The sequence below is a fragment of the Copadichromis virginalis genome, linkage group LG5, assembly GCF_057382275.1.
Source record: "Copadichromis virginalis isolate Kocher_CV1m ecotype Utaka linkage group LG5, C_Virginalis_male_GT1.1, whole genome shotgun sequence".
In the NCBI taxonomy this organism is placed as follows: Eukaryota; Metazoa; Chordata; class Actinopteri; order Cichliformes; family Cichlidae; genus Copadichromis; species Copadichromis virginalis.
Genome location: NC_140622.1, coordinates 5,183,885 through 5,202,391, shown reverse-complemented (window position 1 = coordinate 5,202,391; position 18,507 = coordinate 5,183,885). Strand labels below are relative to the sequence as shown.

The window sequence follows — 18,507 nt, the reverse complement described above, 5'->3', positions numbered from 1 at the left end:
AGTCAAAAGTAGATCTCAGGCTGCTAATGCATGAAACTGCATACAGGCTGAGCCCTGGTTTGATACCAGTGGGCACTGGATTGTAGAGCAGTCTCTCTTCAGTGGTTTTCCTTTCATGAGGGATCCACTCAGTCACTCTCCTCGGTCTCAGAAAATGCTCCTACACTCAAAAAAGTGAAATTTGGTGGTTATTGCATTTACAAGACTCTAACATGTAATTTGAACACAATGAATTTATGTTTCTAAGGTGAACGTAATAAAATCATATAAGATCTACAAGAAATTTACCAACTTAGCGCCTCTTAAATTTATTCTTGTTGATATGACATGATAAAATCTAACAAGAGTGGTTAGCTGCCTTAAAGACTCGCGATATCACAAGATCACGTGAGATTCTAAACAACAAGAGGCAGGAAATCACATGGTTTGCTTCACGGTCATCTTGGAAAGGTAAGAGTGAATCTATCTTTATCCATCTTGATGAAAATACTTTTTGCACAAAGGTATCATTAGTTTGTCGATTCTTTTCAGTTCTATTTATTCACATTTGTTTTTTTGTTTTTTTTTAAAAAAAATATCTGTTTGTTTATGCCATTCTAGCTAGCTAACACGTTAGTGCAAGAATATAGCACAATGTCATGCTAGCACGATAGCCTAATATGAAAGACTTAGCTACTCCAAATATAGATATTGTTTATAACTTAACCTCTGCACATAAGCTAGTTTGGCTCTACCACAGAGACTGTTGTGATAAATTTACATTTTACGTGTGGGTTGTTGAAATTTGTAAGTTTGTAAGTTGCAACTGATGGACAGTGGTTTATTTAACAATTTATGTGTTTTTAGTACATTGAGGAGGAAAGACAAAACATGAACAGATATGTTTTCCTGTTTTTTAATTTTTTTGAAATTAAATATTTTTCTACTTAATAAACTTGGAGACTTGCAGTTCCCTCCTGTAAAGATAATAAATGTTTAATCTTATCAGGTGGTGAAAGGTCTGGAGAGCTGGCAGGCCAGTTCATCAAATTCATGGTGAGCTAATATTTTTCTTAAAAATTATCACATTCCCATGTTAAAAATGTAATATATTCATTTGTAAGTGACATATAGTTTTGAGACCAAGAAAACATTGCATTCTGATTTTATGTACACATCATCTAAACTTTCTTGAATTGGGGGTATGGCATGATTAAATTAATACACAAATTACAAAACAATATTAAAATGACAGACTTGTCTAAAATGCATAAATACTATTTGAAAAGATTAAGACTGTAAAACAATAGCCTCTGTATTTCTCACAAATTCCTGGTAATTCAACTAAAAGTTCTTTAATCCCACTGCTAGGTCGTTGAGATGGATTTCCCTATATATTTGTTTTTTTCCCCCTCTGTGTATAAAGACTGATGCTGTTGAAATCAGAAGAGAATACATCGCCAAAGGTCTTTGCGTGTACCTGAATGAAGATCCTGAGAAGCTGGTGAAGAATTACCTGGTATGTTAACTTGCCTGTATCCTTAACTAAGGAGATGATCAAAGATAAGCTTGAACTACATACAAAGAGTTTCAGGGGATGGGGTTTTCCTATAAATTACCGGTGGCTGTAAAAAATACCTTTTAAAATAGGAAAAGTAAGAGCTTTATGTTTCTCACTGGATACTACACACACCATTCTTGAGTGTTTTATACTATCATTATTATAATATCATTATAATAACCTCATTCATACACACATTCATACAAGATTTTTATGTAACATTTACACTTCAATGGATGTATCAGGAGCAACTTGGGGTTCAGTATGTTACCCATTGATAGTTTTAGTATCAGATTAGAGAAGCCAGGGATTAAACCAGTAGACAACTTGCTCTACCTCCTGTGCCACAGTCACCCCTATCACAAGATTTTGAAAGACAGGACATTGTTGAGGTATTGAATGAACTTCTCATGAGTCAGGAAAAATATCGGGCAGTCATTTTTGATTACATTTACATTATTATAAGGCTTGAATGAATAAAGCTTTTAGGTATTTTACATTAATGTAAAACAGATATTTACTTTTAAAACTGTTTGCAATGGACATTAGTGAGAAATCATTATCTTTTTTTTGTTTGTTTTATTGTCACAGGAAGTTGATAAAAAGCATCGCCACTGCCATAGCAGAGACAGTCTTTGGAATCTGTGTCTTTCGATCAGAGGGTGCGGAGCCTGGCGATGACCCTCAGGATGTTGTGATTGTTCTAGAGGGGGTGGAAGTGATGGGTGAGTTGGGCAATGTAGTTTTTGCAGTGACAATGTTGCTTGGTCTGGTCTATTCACTGAACCTGAGCTACCCTCTGGAACTCAGGTACACCTTTGAGGTCCTGCACAAGATTCTTATGGAATTAGATGCACACGAACTATCCAACAGCACACAAAGTACAGGTTCTCAAAAGACTATTTTCTCGTTGAGAAATGTTCCCATTACAACAGCTACACCATGTATCTGGACCATGAACCTAAAATAATTGCAGATATTTTCTTTTTTGAAAGTGCATCTGTTGACCTTCAAAGTAGTTGTATTGGTCATCGGAAAATCACCTGCTTCAGCCATTCATTGTTGTTAAAAAATTGTTTTAACAGGTTAACTTTCCACTTTGTCCACTACTTTTTTTCTGTTATGTAACTTGTACTTGCATTTCATGTATTCTTTATACATTATGTGAAATTTGCTATAAATTCAATAAATTGGAGAAAACAAAAAGATGTGTATGACAAATTTTTATTTACCTTTTAGATGTAATAGTGAAATGTATGTTAACCAGACTCTAGACTTTGTTAAATGCTCCAAAAAATTACTCTTTAAATGAACTTAAAATAATCATGGAAAGAATTTCCACGTGATTAAATTGCTTTCTATTAGCATTAAAGACTTGTGTTGGAATAACTTAATTTGTATGAGTTGGTTCAACTCAATTAACTTAAGCTGGGACCAAATTTAGTAAATTAGTTGGAGAAAACCTACTGAATTGAGTTGGAACAAAACTCTTTAAGTTGGATCAACACTATTAAAATATATTGGATCAAAATGCAGTAAATACGTTGATTCATCAATCTTTAATTAAGTTGGTCCAACTTGAGTGCATTAAGTTGGAGTAACAGAATTGCATAATGCTAAAATAAAGCAATTTAATCACGTGGAAATTCTTTCCATGATTTTTTTATGTTCATTTAAAGAGTTATTTTTTTGAGTGTATGTTCTTTTCCATCAGCTGCTCGGCCTCCACCTCCATGCCCCCCAACCCCAATCTTCCCCCAAAGAAGAGGATTCAGGCACTGGCTAGTACTCTTCATCAGTGGTGATGCAGTCAGCTTCTTTGGAGATTGTCCCCTCATCTTCTGGAGAGGAAGTTTCTTCATCTTGGGCAGATGACTTTTCTTCAAGGACAGATGACTGCTGCTGTCCTTGCTCTCTGACCAGATCATATAGGCAGTGCTTGAAGCAGTGATGACCTTCTTGCCATACAGCCAGAATAAATGATCTGGAAGCTGTTAGGCTTACTTACAGCAGTAGCTCTGTCTGCACCTGCAGAAACTCCAGGACACGTTTACAAACTGTGTTTGTTGTTGTTTGCGCTGCAGCTGCAGCTGCAGGTTTGAACTCTGTAAAATGTCCTGTGATTGGGGTTTTTTTGTTTTTGTTTTTAGAGTTAATATTTTGGGTATGGTATCTTTTTATGAAAAATACAAGAGTAAAACTGCTTTTAACATGTTCTTCAAAGCTGAGTTTGACTGGGAACCTCAAAGCTCAATATCCTGCATCCACAGAAATTCACTGCAGCCTATGTAATGTTTAATGCATCATTATTTATTCCAGTCTATCTTGCAAATACATGTTTGTGCTGCAATGTCATGCACAAACACAAACTATTAGATCCTTAAGATCAAACCTATGTCAAAATTGTTTCATTATTTTGGTCTATTGGAGTGTGGTAAGCCATCAAAGGCCGCTACTAGAAACTAGGAATGTTACATGAAATCGCTTGTTTGGCCAAAAATGGGTAAATGATGTAATTTGGTAAAAAAACATTAAAAACTACAATTTTCATGTGTTGAGTTTAGAATGAAAGCAATTTTACCTAAATTGCATGATATAGTGTATATGGTGTATAGTGAATATTATTGATATTATTAAGGAGCTGATGTTGAAAATTAAAAAATCTGAAAGAAATACACACCTTTGGGAAGTTTCATTCCACTTGCATTAACAGAACGAAAATGGTTGAAAAAAGAAAAGTGAAGTGGCCACAAATGGCCAGGATAGAGCCCAGAGGGTTAAGCAATATTTGCACATCAATAACATTTGCATACAAGAGGTTTAATTATTTATTGAATATTTATTGAGTATTTTAACAATTCGCAGGTAGCCTTTGTTCCAGGTCCTGCACAGCTGTGTAGTGGTTGTCTGTGAGAAGGAAAGAATTGTCACTGGGAGCAAATAAGGTTTACCATTTAGGAGAACTTAGGCAAATGTGTCACATGTCTTTTCTGTGTCCTCTCCAGGGTGTTTGGGCAAATGTTAAGGTGTAAGGGTAAAGTGTAGAATATTTCATCTAAAATATTTAATTGTATGAAAATGGTCAAATGTATGTATATATTTATTTAATTAAATGTTGGTGTATTGTAGAATGTTGGTGGAAGGTTGGCATTTGGAGTTTGTGCTGTGAGAAGGCTTGACATGCCAGTAATTGTCATAGCCTCAGAGCTATATGGGCTAAATGCTTCCACCATACTGTACCATTCAACACAGCAACTTCAGTGACTACAGACAGCCTTTCCAAACTAACTTTCACGAGTCCTTCCTCCAAACTTTCAACATGTCTATCAGACTCCATTCTAACTAAACTGACCATGGATAGACTCGTCATTAATTCATTGTTCAATTTTAAATATGATTAATTTATAGCAGGACATGTACTCCATGCTGGCTGCTCCTAGTTAAAAAGCTTTTGCTTGAACCGGCTAAGCTTCAGTCAGAAATGGCACTAGGGAAGGCTACAAATGACTTTTGTGGGGTGATTAAGCTCTTCGGGCTGTGATGCTCTGTTCTCCATACAGCCAAAGACATGTTTTCTACCACAAGGTCTTCTTTGTGTTGTGCTTTTTAAAAACATAACTCTTGCACAGCTTTTAATTCCACTTTTCAGTTTTTATGCATGAGTTATTGTTTTTGTTCTTCTAGTTTCTGTATTGAATTTCATTCAGACTTAAACTTTTATTCTGTTTCATATTTCAATATTCTTTCTTTTATTTCATTTCATGTAGTGCTGCTTTTAATTCCACTATGATATGATGTCTATTGGCTGGTAGTTATGGGTCTGGTAATGCCATGGCTTTTGTGTGTAAAGCAGTATTCCTATATTTCTGGTATTAAGTAAAGGATCTGAGTACTCCCTGATGACGGTGGAAGAAAATGCTGTGGACACATTGCTCCAAAGTAGGCGGTCTGATTAGTTGAGATCTCATGTTATTAAGGCTATAGGATGAGATTTACACTATTTTCACACTGAAACTAATCAGTGAAACTAATGATTTATTATCTTTCTCACCAATTTATTCAACTGTTTCCTTAAATTCCACTCACAGAACACTTTGGTAAAAAGAAGTCCTGAAAACTGTTTGACTAAAGTGGATTCTGCCAGTGCCTCAGCAACAGAGAAATGAAGTAAAAGAAAAGGGCTGAGACAAGTTGGAACGTGTCCTAATGTACTCCTGCAGACCACGAAGTGTTTAGTTTAAATGCACCATAAAACGGTGTGTTATTGTTGGACTGCTGTTACCTTTTAAGTTAACACTTTGGTCTGTGTAGATATTTGTGTAGACTGTGTGAAGGTTTCCGAGCACAAGCCTGTATTCATAACAGGATGACAGAGAAATGAGATGGAAAAGTGGGAAAGCAGAGTGTGAATGAGCACGCCTGTCGGTCAAGAGCAACACATTGCATTCACATCCGTGTGAAAAACACTGAGCCATTCATCTCCAAGTTTTACTCTCTCTGTGTCTTTCACACACACACACACACACACACACACACACACACACACACACACACACACACACACACACACACACAGGCTCTGCTCTGAAAGCCACTTGTCCTTAGAGAGGAAAGAGGAGCTCGGTGGCTGCCTATGATGGGGGATGGAGGACTGATTGGGAGACTGGCTGGTAGGCAGTGCATGACTGGGGGAGGTGTGGGTAGGCGTGGAGCAGAGAACAACCTTCCCCCATCCCCAGTATGTTCATTACTACATACCCAAATATGTGACTCGCTGTCCAGTCTCATCTCTATTGTGACTGATGGGAACAAAAATTCAGAATATAAGTAGCTGAGAGAGAGAAAGAGAGAGTGAACTCCTACAGGCTTGAATCTTTTACATGAAAGAACATGCACTGTTTCCATCCTTACTTCTGCAACGGGTAAAACGTCACCTTTACTGTCTGCCTAGGGATAATTCCTCTTGTGCACCTGCCTACAAGAAAATGAAGATGTACACAACCCTTTACAGTAAACAACTGGGCTTTACCACAATTCTACCAAATTCGACTCGATTTAAGAAAGAAGAAGATGGTATTATCAACGATTTTCTGGAAATGTAAACCATGAACACTTAAACAACTGCAATTTTGCTGGTAAAAAGTATTCAAATTCAGTGAAGCACTGAATAAAAAACAGAAAAAGTAATAACCAATGTTCCCTCTAATTTTTCACGTGTCTGAGCGAACACACAAACTCCCTGAGCGGTCCCTTGGACCACTGTGAGAAACAGCAGGCATGTGCACTGTGGTCACGCCAGCATCCAAGCTACATGGTTTATTAAAATAATCTGATTACAGTATTTACATTTATGTTAGACTACTTTTAATTAACTGCTTTAGCCCACTTACAATGAAAATGTAAAAAAATCTTGTTCATGACCTGTGTAGCATGTTAACTAAATAAATAAATAAAAATAAAAATAAATATATATATATATATATATATATATATATATATATATATATATATATATATATATATATATATATATGACCAATGTTGGGTAATTAATTATATAGTTACTTCTTCAAAAAAGTAACTGAGTTATGCAAACAAAGTTTTTTGCAGCTGTTTACCTAAAAATGCAGCCAAGGCGTTTTTATTAAATAAACATTTCAAACTATTTACAGAACAATCAGCTGTTCTGCATCAAATCTGATGCCACACAAATTATTTGTTCACTCCAAAAAATAATTTCTGTCCACTATGAGATGAAGGAGAACAACAGCCTGATACCTGCAGGCCTGACAGCAGGAGATGTATCACTGCTGTAACACCTGTAACACTCAGCAGTTGCCTCATTGTTCTGACACACACAACAACACTATTGACTACACTACACACTAACTACACACTAACTACACAAGATTTGCGCTAAACCTCGCAAATCTCTCACATCTCAAAACACAGCTGTCACTCCTAAAACTTCCCCCCTTCCTAAACAACTAAAGGCCATGCTGCCATATCAGTTTTTGATTGGTCCACATGGTACATTTTTCCACCAATAGGAAAGGGTGGAGTTTTTTGGTTTTGTTTTTGCTCACAGGCTTTAGAGCGTTTTCCTTATAAAACGCTGTTTTTACCGTTTCTTCCCGCAGTAAATATAAACAGCGATAGTATTCAGGAAGAAAACCAAACATTGCAGATATTTTTATCATAACTCTGGTTTTGCGTGGCCGATCACCGGTGTTGGCGCATAAAGACGCTGTCATAGCCTGTCAACGATGTGGATTAGCTGCGTATATATTGGCTGGACTATGGGATAAGGTGGCATCGTTCAATCCCGTACGGGAGCAGCCAGTCACTTTCGGAACATTGGTAATAATCCCTTTGGATGGTGTGATCACAGACTATGTGTAAATGATGCACATAGTCAACATACCATGCTGCTGAATGTGAAGTCCTGCTTTAAAGTTACAACTTTAATGTTACAGTGTTGTACATTGTACACTGTCACAGTACATTAAAGCTAATGCTATGTCCTCATCAGACATGACTGACTGTAGTTTCACTCACCAAGAGTCAGAGGTGCAGCTCAGTAATTATAATCACTGAAGTGATGCCTAGCATTGAGCTTGGCTATAGCCATTGCTGTTGGCATTAACTGTCAGTTATGAGGCCAAACCCTTACTATTCCAGAGTTGAAGAAGGAAAGCAAAACTATTTTTGTACCAGACTGTAAACTTGTTTTTTTCTTAAGTAAAGTTAGAAATGTTAAAATAATAACTCAAGATTAGATTTTGTGATGGTCCTTGGCTTTGAGATTTATATCTGAAGTTTTGTTATTCAATGTTGTATTTGATTCCCGTTGTTGCTTCTCAGTGCTGACCTAAAACTCATTGTTGATAAGGTGGACTTGTTGGTAATAGTGCAGCTGTATCTGGATAAATCATGTGCTGTATTTGAGTCTCAGTCCTCATGACGTCACACAGACTGCAAAGTGATTTCCATCAGAAAACTTGTCACTTATATTAAAAACATTTTCCTTCACCCTCCTCTCGCGGATCTGAATTGTTTTGCTATTTTCAGACAGAAACACATGCACTTACTTTTTCTTATTGTAGTTAGTAGGCCTACACCACCCTCTCCCTCATGTACTCTCTTTGGGTCTGCTTTTTGAGATACTAATTTACTGGGTATGAAGTGACCGGCTGGATCTTTGCATATAGATTATATCGTACTGTGAGTAAATCCCCCTGCCACTGGCATCACAATCATTTGTAGTAATTAAACCATATCTACCCCTCAACCCATAAAACTAAATGCATCTTTTTATTTTTCATATTTACCAGCTGGATATGTTCCAGTGTGAATCAATGAATCGAGGTCATAATGTTGATTTAGAGAGTGTATATACATTTATGGTTGTGTGATGTTCAACTATAGTCCATCAGCCCGTTGTTGAAAATTTAAATATATTTTAGCAGATTATGGTCTGAAGTGGAAAATGAAATTACAACACCGTGTACATGTAGCTTTGCCAGTTGAGTCGATCATTTTCATAAATGGTCCGTTGCTATGAATTATAGGACCACATTTTCCCCTCTCCTTTCATAAAGAACGGTATCCTGTGCTAACCGCTCTAAAGATGTTCTGGGGCAAGAAAATGTGAACTTAAGACTATTCCGCAAGTTTACATTGGCGATATTGTACCAGTAGATGGCGATGTCGCATACGAATTAGACACCGGTGTCGGTGGCGTGAGCTATTCCGATATTGTACCAATATTATTTATATTGTTCCAAGACAAATCAAATGTGAGTTCAGCTCGTGTTCTGGCCTTCAAATAAATAAAAATAAATAAAATAAAAGTGTCGATTAGTTCTTAAAAAATATTTGTCGTGAACAAGTTATTAAAGAGGCAGTGTTAGAAAGCTAGTTTATGTCGATGCTTTTTAAGGTAAGGAGTAAAATAATAACATTAATAACAATAATAACAACAATAATAATCATAATAATACATTTCAATTATTTTTCGGGCGGGCATGCGCAAGCGATATTTAACATACGTACGCGCTTCCGTAAAGCAGTGACAAAGATGGCAGTCGCCGGACAAGGTAAACCGACAGTTTACGTGCTATATTGTCGTGATTTGCAGTTAGAGCGAAAATGCCCAGCTTCCCATTTAGCACCAGAGTAGATGAACGGTTCCTAAGCGTATCGCTGTAGTGATATTTTGTTTGTAACTGGACTTTGGTGGCAAGAAAATGCTGTTACTAACGCTGGTTAGTTAGCTAAAGGACTCGCTAATTTGGCCCACGGTCCCTGAGCGTTACTCTGCCGCCTGCAACACCCACACTATATCGTTTTGTAATCATCGGGGGTCTCTCTAGTGAAAACAATCAAGTTTTCATCCCAGGTGGCATTTATAGGGTCTACTATGACGTTTTTGTGGTAATAGTTGAGGTGACGCCCGTAGCTAGCTTGATGTGTAGCTAGATGAGTATTTTGCTCGGCGCTAGCTGTAAGCTCAGTCACCGGAGACACAACATTCCGGAAGAAGCGCTTGAAAACACAGCGTTACAAACAAAATGAAGCAATTGTCTCTGTTTACTCAACGCGTCGAGCTTCTGTATTTGATTACATTTAATTTTATTCAGATCAGTGTAGTTTTGTTTCTCCTTCATTCTGGTTATGTTGTGTTGAAAAATTTGACCAGATTGATTGAAACTAAGCTAAGCAGTATAATTTATTTTTTTCCTTTCTAAAAGAAATCAGTGGGTTATCCTGCGTCGTGTCATGGCACAGAAGTCGCCTAATTGTCATTTGTTTTGTGTGTCTATGTTTGTAAAGGCGTCAAAGTTCCCCGCAGCTTTCGGCTGCTGGAGGAACTGGAGGAAGGTCAGAAGGGAGTTGGAGACGGTACAGTGAGCTGGGGCCTTGCAGATGATGACGACATGATGCTAACTCACTGGAATGGCATGATCATTGGCCCTGCCAAGGTGAGCCACGTCAAGCACCTGCTCTAACACTTCCGTATGTAATACTGATCTTCTTCAGTCGGCCACTGGGCTTTCTGCCTTGGAAGCTGACTAAAAGGGGGTTTCTTTTTAAACATCACAAGACAATAAAATGCAAACCACACGGTAAAGATTCTGTTTGACCATGTGGCTGTGCTGCTCACAAGCAGAGATTTCACGAGCCGATATGATTTGTTGAAGCTGTGTTTGTCACACCCTTGTGTCAGCAGGAAGATTATTAATTCAACAAGATATAATGTGCATGAAGGTGAGGCAGGAAAAAGTCAAATATTAGAAAAGCCAACTTTGAAAACCTTAACAAGTTGTAAGCCATACATGCAGCTTTACAGTGCCGTGTTTCTGTGTGGAGAGAAACAGCACTGTAAAGCTGGTACTTGGATGAGCCTTTTTTTTTTTTTTTTTTTTTTTTTTTTTATTAGAAGCCATATTCACACACACATTCCCGTAGCTCTTATTTCTAACTATCACACACTCACTCTCACTCCAGTGGATGCATTGGGGACAATTTGAAGTTTGGTAATGTTCGGTGTTGCCCAGGGAGACTGACATACAGCCAAGGAAGGAAACATTGATTTTCCAATTGGAGCATACTCAGCATCTCACTTATTCCAAACACAGTGGGTTGAGTTGATGCCAGAGAGCTCTATTTTGGTTTCATCTGACTACAGCACTTTCTCCCAAGCCTTCTCTCAATTATTTAGATGTTCAAAAGCGTCTTACCTTTGAAGGTCTTTTTCCCCAGTCCAACCTCGTGCAGCTCTATAATCTTGTCTCTGACATCCTTTAACAGCTTTTCGGTGTTGTCCATGATAGTGGAGAGGTTGGAATGGAAGTCATTGATTCTGTGGACAGGTGCGCTTTACAAACATCACGAGTTGGGTCCAAAAAAAGAGGTGAATGTGGAGCTGCCTAAAAAGTGTTACTCTCCTTACATTTCTATGTCAAAATGGCCATCTTTACAGCATACCTGTTTATAGCTGTGTTAAGCAGTGTTGACCACTGTATAAATTAGAGGTGGTTGTTTTGATTGACTGATGTCCTGACACAGGGAACTCGAGCTAATCGTGGTCTAGTAATTCACCTCTTGTAGTCCAACCTCTCGACTTTGTGTTGTTGTTGCCTTCTACAGCATTTTAAAGAAATTGTCTGACAAATAATAGAAGTCCATGCTTCAGTTTTGGTGAGTGATATTCCAGTATTTTATGTGATTTTACTAAATGGCACTAATTAGCAGAAATGTGTGTCTATGAGTGCAGTTTGCTAGCTGTAGCTGCTGAATTAGCACTCTAGCTGCTTGTCCACATATAGTCATTTCTGAAACAGTAGTTACCCAGTGAATGTTCCCTGAGTAACTGAGCCTCAGGTTTTGGAAACTCTGTGTGCTGAAAGTTGGAATACGCATTTTTATTTATTTATTTTTGTTATGAGCATTTGTTTTAGGGGCTTGTGCTGCCTTTGGTTGCACCTCCATGCTTTATTTTGCCCCCCAGAGAGGTGTGATGATGTGTGTGGTTGACAATAATGAGAAGTCTGAACTAGTTAGCTTGCATTTTTTCCAGCACTGTTTATGGCAGCCTTGCTGGTTTACCACAGCATATTCAAATGTTGGTAAAGTGTGACTCCTGTGTGCCAAGTTTTTCTTTTCAGCGATTTCACCTCTACTGCTGATGGCTTATAGACAATGTAAACAAACATAAACTTTAAAAAGAGCTGCTGTCAGCGTTGAACCTTATTTGATTTCATCTATGTCTCTGCACCTTTATCAGCACGTCCTCACTAAAGCTTTGTAGTGACAGATTTAATATAAATGTTTATTTTTTGAGCCGAATTCTTTTATCAGGCTTTGTAAAGCATGCAATATGTTTTTTTTTTTTTTTTTCTTCTCACAGTAGTCTCACGGTTCAGAAAGAGAATAAAAAGTTAAATGGGCTCTAATGTCAGCAGTTGTTAATTCCAGAGAACTGGTGACAGTAGAGCTTATTAGAGTTTGTTAGACTTTGATTCTTTGAGCTAACCAGTCTTCTGTTCTTTTCATTGCAGACTGTCTATGAAGGCAGGATCTACAGTCTGAAAATAGACTGTGGATCCAAATACCCTGAGCATCCTCCTCATGTCCGCTTTGTGAACAAGATAAACCTAAGTGGTGTGAACAGCTCAAACGGTCTGGTAAGTATCCCTGCAGATATTCTTGACTGAGTTATAATATTCACTCACACGTTTTTCTTGGTAGGATTCTGAACTGTAAATGACTTGTGCAGTAAAAACATAATTAACCAACAAATAGTCTGCTCCTGGTTGTAGCTGCTGCTGCTGTAGGTATAACATATGGCTCGAGTCTCAGGAGTAGTAGGAAGTAGGTAGACTCAACAGTTTTCTGCTTTTGTGCTGCGCGGTTATGCAGTTCAATAAAATATTTCACTTCCAGTGAAATAAAATAATTATCATGTTGAATTCTGTTGCACAAAGGTGCTTATTCTGTCTTTCATTATAAAGCTAGCATGACTTTTAGCTTTTTAGAAGGGCTCCTGTGTCTCTACAGAGAACTCAAAAACTCACTCGCTGTTTCGTTTGAGCAGATGGAACTCGAGGAATTTCAGGGGAAAAAGTTGGAAAACTTGCATTTGTATCTCATTTGACTCTGGACTCTGCGGTCCAGGGTATAATTGGCAGTTTTTGAGTTCTTTTGATTTTACCTCTATATTCCACCTTTAAAACTGTTCACCTTGCCCTGTTTGGTATCATTCTTTTCAGCACAACCTCACGTCTGAATTTACACTTATGTTGTCATTTTGACATACTGCATTGACACAATTGATCAATCTAAAATCAGACAAAAAACATAAAATCCAGGTAGGAAAAAAGTTTTATTTTTTACTGTAACAACCACAAACATGTTTAACGAATCATTTTTATAACTTGAAATCCAAATGTAAATAGTAAATTTTAAAAACCTGTGCACACGTTTTGCAAACAACAGTTATTTGCAGCTATTTACCTGGTATTAAAAAAATAATAAAAATTATGATGGGGGAAAAATTATGAATGTTTATAAATGAACTTTTTGCAGATGCAGGCTTGATGAATCCTCAGTCTGAAACTGGGATTTGGACGTGACACGTAATAGACTACACGTTTGTCTATGACAACAACAACAGACGTTATTTATATAGCACATTTAAAAACCAGTGGTGTACCAAAGTGCTTAACATGCAAGAGGGTAAGATGAAGTAACAGGGGAGGATGAAGGCTATGTCAAAGTACCAACATGGTAGCAGGTTAAATGGCATTAAAAACACAGAAGCAAAAGAAATGCATATAAAAGCATAAAAGAACAATATATGTAAAGGATAAGACAGTCAAACATTAAAAAAAAAAAAAAAAGATTAAAAGTAGTTAAGAATAGACCGAAGATAGAAATAAGCATTTAACTAACAAACAATCATTAACTGGTAGAAAAGGCGAGGCTAAATAGGTGGGTTTTTAACTGCGATTTGAAGGATTGAATGGAATCAGACTCGCGGACAGCGATGGGGAGGTTATTCCATAGATCAGGTGCAGCCAAGGCAAACGCTCGGTCACCTCTAGTCTTCAGCCGGGATCTCGGCTGTACCAAAAGTGACTGGGAAGATGATCTTAGTACTCTAGCAGGGGTGTATAATCTAAGTAGCTCAATGAGGTAGCTTGGAGCTATATTATTAATAATTCAGAAGGTGAGCAACAGGATTTTGAATTGAATGCGATACTTAATGGGAAGCCAATGCAGGTCGGCAAGGACAGGAGTGATAGAGACACGGCGTCCACTACCAGTAAGGAGATGAGCGGCCGCATTCTGAACAATTTGCAGTCTATGGAGAAGAGTCGAGTTCAGACCAAAGTAAAGGGAGTGACCAGCAATAGCTTAGCGGAGGCCAACTGGAGCAAACAGTGGCATCTGCTCAGTGTGTACGCAGGGTTTCTGGAAGGAAAGTTCTTACACCCAAAAGCTTTCAAATGGGTGTTACAAGATTTTGGTACTAATTAAATTCAAGGAGGGAAGAGGGAGACTGAGTCTAGGTAAGATGTGTTGTCCACTCTGAAACACCACATGGGATCAAGCATTCGGTCGTGACACCAGTTTCTGTCTATAATTGTCTTTTCTATGTAGATTGAACCAAGGGTCATTGGTTACTTAATAAAAAGCACCTCCACCATCCTTCTGCTCATTTCCCTTCAGGTCGACCTAAAGGCTGTGTCATCACTGTCCCGGTGGAAGAATTCCTACAACATCCGGGCAGTGCTGCAGGAGCTCAGACAGCACATGATGATGAAAGAAAACAACAGGCTCTCCCAACCACCTGAGGGCCAGGTGTACAACAACTGAAGTTCCTGCTGCTATTCATTACTCTCTGACACACACACACACACACACATGCATGCATACTACACAAGACTCTCTGCTCCCACTTCCTCCTTCGGGAGCCTTCCATTGGACGGAGAGAGGGATGTGCAGGTGAACCCAGATTCCTGACCTGGTGCCCAATCATTCTTTGAGGTTCACAGTGCAGACCAGACAATGCAAAACAAGAATACTGTACATCTTACTATAATGTTATTTTTTATGATCTTTGTGTTCTACATCCAGATTGTAAAATGACTTGAGTGTACCAATTATGTGTGTTTTCTGGGCTTTTCACATGTGGTGACAGTTAGTCCCTGATGTATGGGTATCTTGAGCCACTTTTCCATTCAAAGTACTTTAGTTCCAACGAATATTTTCAAGGTTCCTTCTTACTGTTGGTAGCTTATCATTCCAGTGTCAAGATTAGAGAAATGTAATCCACGAATGACTTTACAGCTATGATGCTGTGACAAAACAAAGGACTACAACGACAGTGAGCATGTCTTGCTGCTGCTGTTCACTGTGATTTAACACACCGTCAGTGTCAGTGCATTGAGTAAATGTTGAAAAAGAAAAGCAGCAACAGCGGCAAATCATGTTCAAAATGTCTATAATGGATTGAATGAAAAAACAAACCACTTCTGTAACCCCAGCTATAATAGCGCTCTTCATTTTTGGGATGCCTCAATACTTGAAAGATTTCCCTGAAATAGAAATAAAAATCTACCCTTTGCTTCTGCGATATCCCGATGATGTGAATTTGAGGGGCCTTCCTTAAACAAGTGTATATCTGGTACACACAATTAAACTGCTACTAGACATTCGTATCTATCAGCAGGGTACTGCTGGCTCATCACTCATGTTCTCAGGCTTGTCTTCTGTGTGCCATAGTGCTTTGTGATGGTAATTAATTATTAGCAGCCCGTGGGATGAGGGAAAGGAAGGGTGGGGCGGGGGGGTCGACGCTGTGGGTGGGGTGCTTCGGGTCCTTGTGCTTTCCGTGTTTGGCACTTTTCCGGGATCGTCACTGTACCGTGGAACAGGAGCAGCTGTGATTGTTTTGTTTTTCCCTCCCGTTTTGGGTTGTTCACTTTCTGGGCTGACCTGTGTACATTCCATGGAGTTGTCTGCTCTCATTCAGTGATCACCCACTGAACACAATGTACTTGGATGTTTATTTTATAACGGGTTGAATCTAATCAGGGTTATGGTGACCTGTTGCATGGTTTTATTTGAATTAAACATTATTACTTTTCCACAGGCTTGTGTCGTCATTGTCCAAATGGAAGGTTTTGAAGAAAAAAAAATGGTAAATTGAAAATAATGATTCACTATTTTGATTATGTGGTTCAAAAAGCCACAGATGGATGAAAATTGATCAGATTCATACTACTCATCCTGATGACATGAGCAAATAAAGAGGAATTATTGTTGTTCACCTGAACATTTGCACTGTGTACTAAAGCTTTAGAACATGGTTCTTCAAATGGTGTCTTTGGTCTGTTTGAAATTTCTCAGTTATCTTAAGTATGGCCATATTTTATAGGAGAACACCCCCATGGGTATGGTAAAAGAAGCACTCAGCTCACATAATCAACTCTCCTCCTCAGAACATTCTTTTCTTTTTTGAGTATTTTTTTAAATACACGAGGGGTGACAATACCTCCAGTGTATGCGTAGATTATGAATACTGGTGTGTGGTGAACAAATACCAAAGACGCCACGTCCCAGTGGCCCCCAGGATTACAGGCCCATGGCACTGACCTCTCCCACATCATGAAGACCCTGGAAAGGCTCATCCTGGACCAGCTGCGACCCATAGTAAGACCACATCTGGATCCCCTCCATTTCGCTTATCAGCCTCGTCTTGGAACTGAGGACGCCATCATCTACCTGCTCAATCGTGTCTACACCCATCTGGACCAGCCGGCGAGCACTGTGAGGGTCATGTTTTTTGACTTTTCCAGTGCTTTCAACACCATCAGGCCGACCCTCCTGGGTGATAAGTTAGCAGCGATGCAGGTGGATGCTTCTCTGGTGTCCTGGATTGTTGATTACCTGACAGGAAGACCACAATATGTACGTCTCCCACAGTGTGTGTCTGACAAGGTAATCAGCAACACAGGGGCACCACAGGGAACTGTCCTCTCCCCCTTCCTCTTCACCCTCTACACCACAGACTTCAGCCACTGCACAGAGACCTGCCATCTTCAGAAGTTTCCTGATGACTCTGCGGTGGTTGGATGCATCAGCAGTGATGATGAGACAGAGTACCGGGCTGTGGTCGACTCCTTTGTCACGTGGTGTGAGCAGAATCATCTGCAGCTCAACGTGGCAAAGACCAAGGAACTGATCGTGGACTTCAGGAAGACCAGGAAACACTTGACCCCTGTTTCAATTCAGGGGGTCAGTGTTGACATTGTGGAGGACTATAAATACCTTGGAGTACACATTGACAATAAACTGGACTGGGCTAAAAACACCACAGCACTTTACAGGAAGGGCCAGAGTCGTCTCTATTTTTTGAGGCGACTGAGGTCCTTCAACATCTGCCAGAAAATGCTGAGGATTTTCTATGAGTCTGTTGTGGCCAGTGCGATCCTCTATGCTGTTGCATGCTGGGGGAGCAGGCTGAGGGTCGCAGATGCCAACAGACTCAATAAACTGATCTGTAAGGCCAGCAATGTTGTGGGGATGGAGCTGGACTCCCTCAAGGTGGTGTCGGAGAGGCGGATGCTGTCCAAGTTAAAGACAATGTTGGATAACACCTCCCACCCACTCCATGACATGCTGGTCAGTCACAGGAGCACATTCAGTGAGAGACTGAGATTACCCATTGTTGGCGACTTTCAAGCCTTTGAGTCGCCGAGCAGCTGAATAGGGGAATAATGTTGACGCGCCCGCTGTTTAAAACGTTAGTCAAAGTTCCAAGTTAAAACTCCTTTATTTGTTATCAAATCCTTAAAATCCGTAGAAAAACAGTGATCAAAAACATTCCAAGCTTGAGCGGTCAGCAAAAGTCGACTTCCCCCATCACCCACTCATTCACAAAATTTCCCTCGGGCCGTGAACAGGTGATATAGCAATCACTATTACAGACACCACGTGACCCAAAGCTACGCCTATCCATAACATTCCGGCCCCTAATTATTACATTTTTACAGTAATAATTACACATCCAACACCACAACTCACAACACACACTTCATCATATCACAGACACCCAGTGAGACAACATAACATACTCAAAAAGTCCACCAAAGTTATTTTCTCATGTCTTCTCTTCTGTCTGCACATGGTCAGTCAGTCAGTCATAGGCCAGAGGTTACCAGCACTTAGCCTAAATATAGTCAGTCTGTAATGTACATCTCATAACATTAAAGTCAATTCAAAGTTAGTTATGTCACACTGTGTCAAAATGTCATAATCATGGGTCAGAAGTCTCCTGAAGAAGGCATATCTTTGTGATGGGTCTGCACACATGGCTGGTTGGGGTCTTAATCCAGACCTGACGCACAAGCCCCTTTTCATCTGGTGCAGCTCCGGTGACTCTCCCAATGATCCAG

The 18,507-nt window shown here is 39.2% G+C and overlaps 1 protein-coding gene and 1 long non-coding RNA gene across 3 annotated transcripts; both read left to right on the top strand.

Moving 5' to 3' along the window:
- The first annotated feature begins 412 nt into the window (after positions 1–412).
- Positions 413–2,827, top strand: LOC146708785 (uncharacterized). 2 transcript variants are annotated; one of them, XR_014920364.1, is made up of 4 exons: positions 413–450; positions 989–1,035; positions 1,406–1,498; positions 2,132–2,827. It is a non-coding gene; the product is annotated as an uncharacterized LOC146708785 (long non-coding RNA). The 2 variants fall into 2 exon arrangements; XR_014920363.1 differs by lacking the exon at positions 413–450 and having other exon boundaries at positions 615–1,035.
- A 6,773-nt stretch (positions 2,828–9,600) lies between these two features.
- Positions 9,601–16,199, top strand: ube2v1 (ubiquitin-conjugating enzyme E2 variant 1). The gene is made up of 4 exons (XM_085455603.1): positions 9,601–9,639; positions 10,376–10,524; positions 12,604–12,729; positions 14,777–16,199. The coding sequence occupies exons 1-4, from the start codon at positions 9,621–9,623 to the stop codon at positions 14,921–14,923; spliced, it is 441 nt and encodes a 146-aa protein (XP_085311729.1). The 5' UTR covers positions 9,601–9,620; the 3' UTR covers positions 14,924–16,199.
- The last annotated feature ends 2,308 nt before the right edge of the window (positions 16,200–18,507 follow it).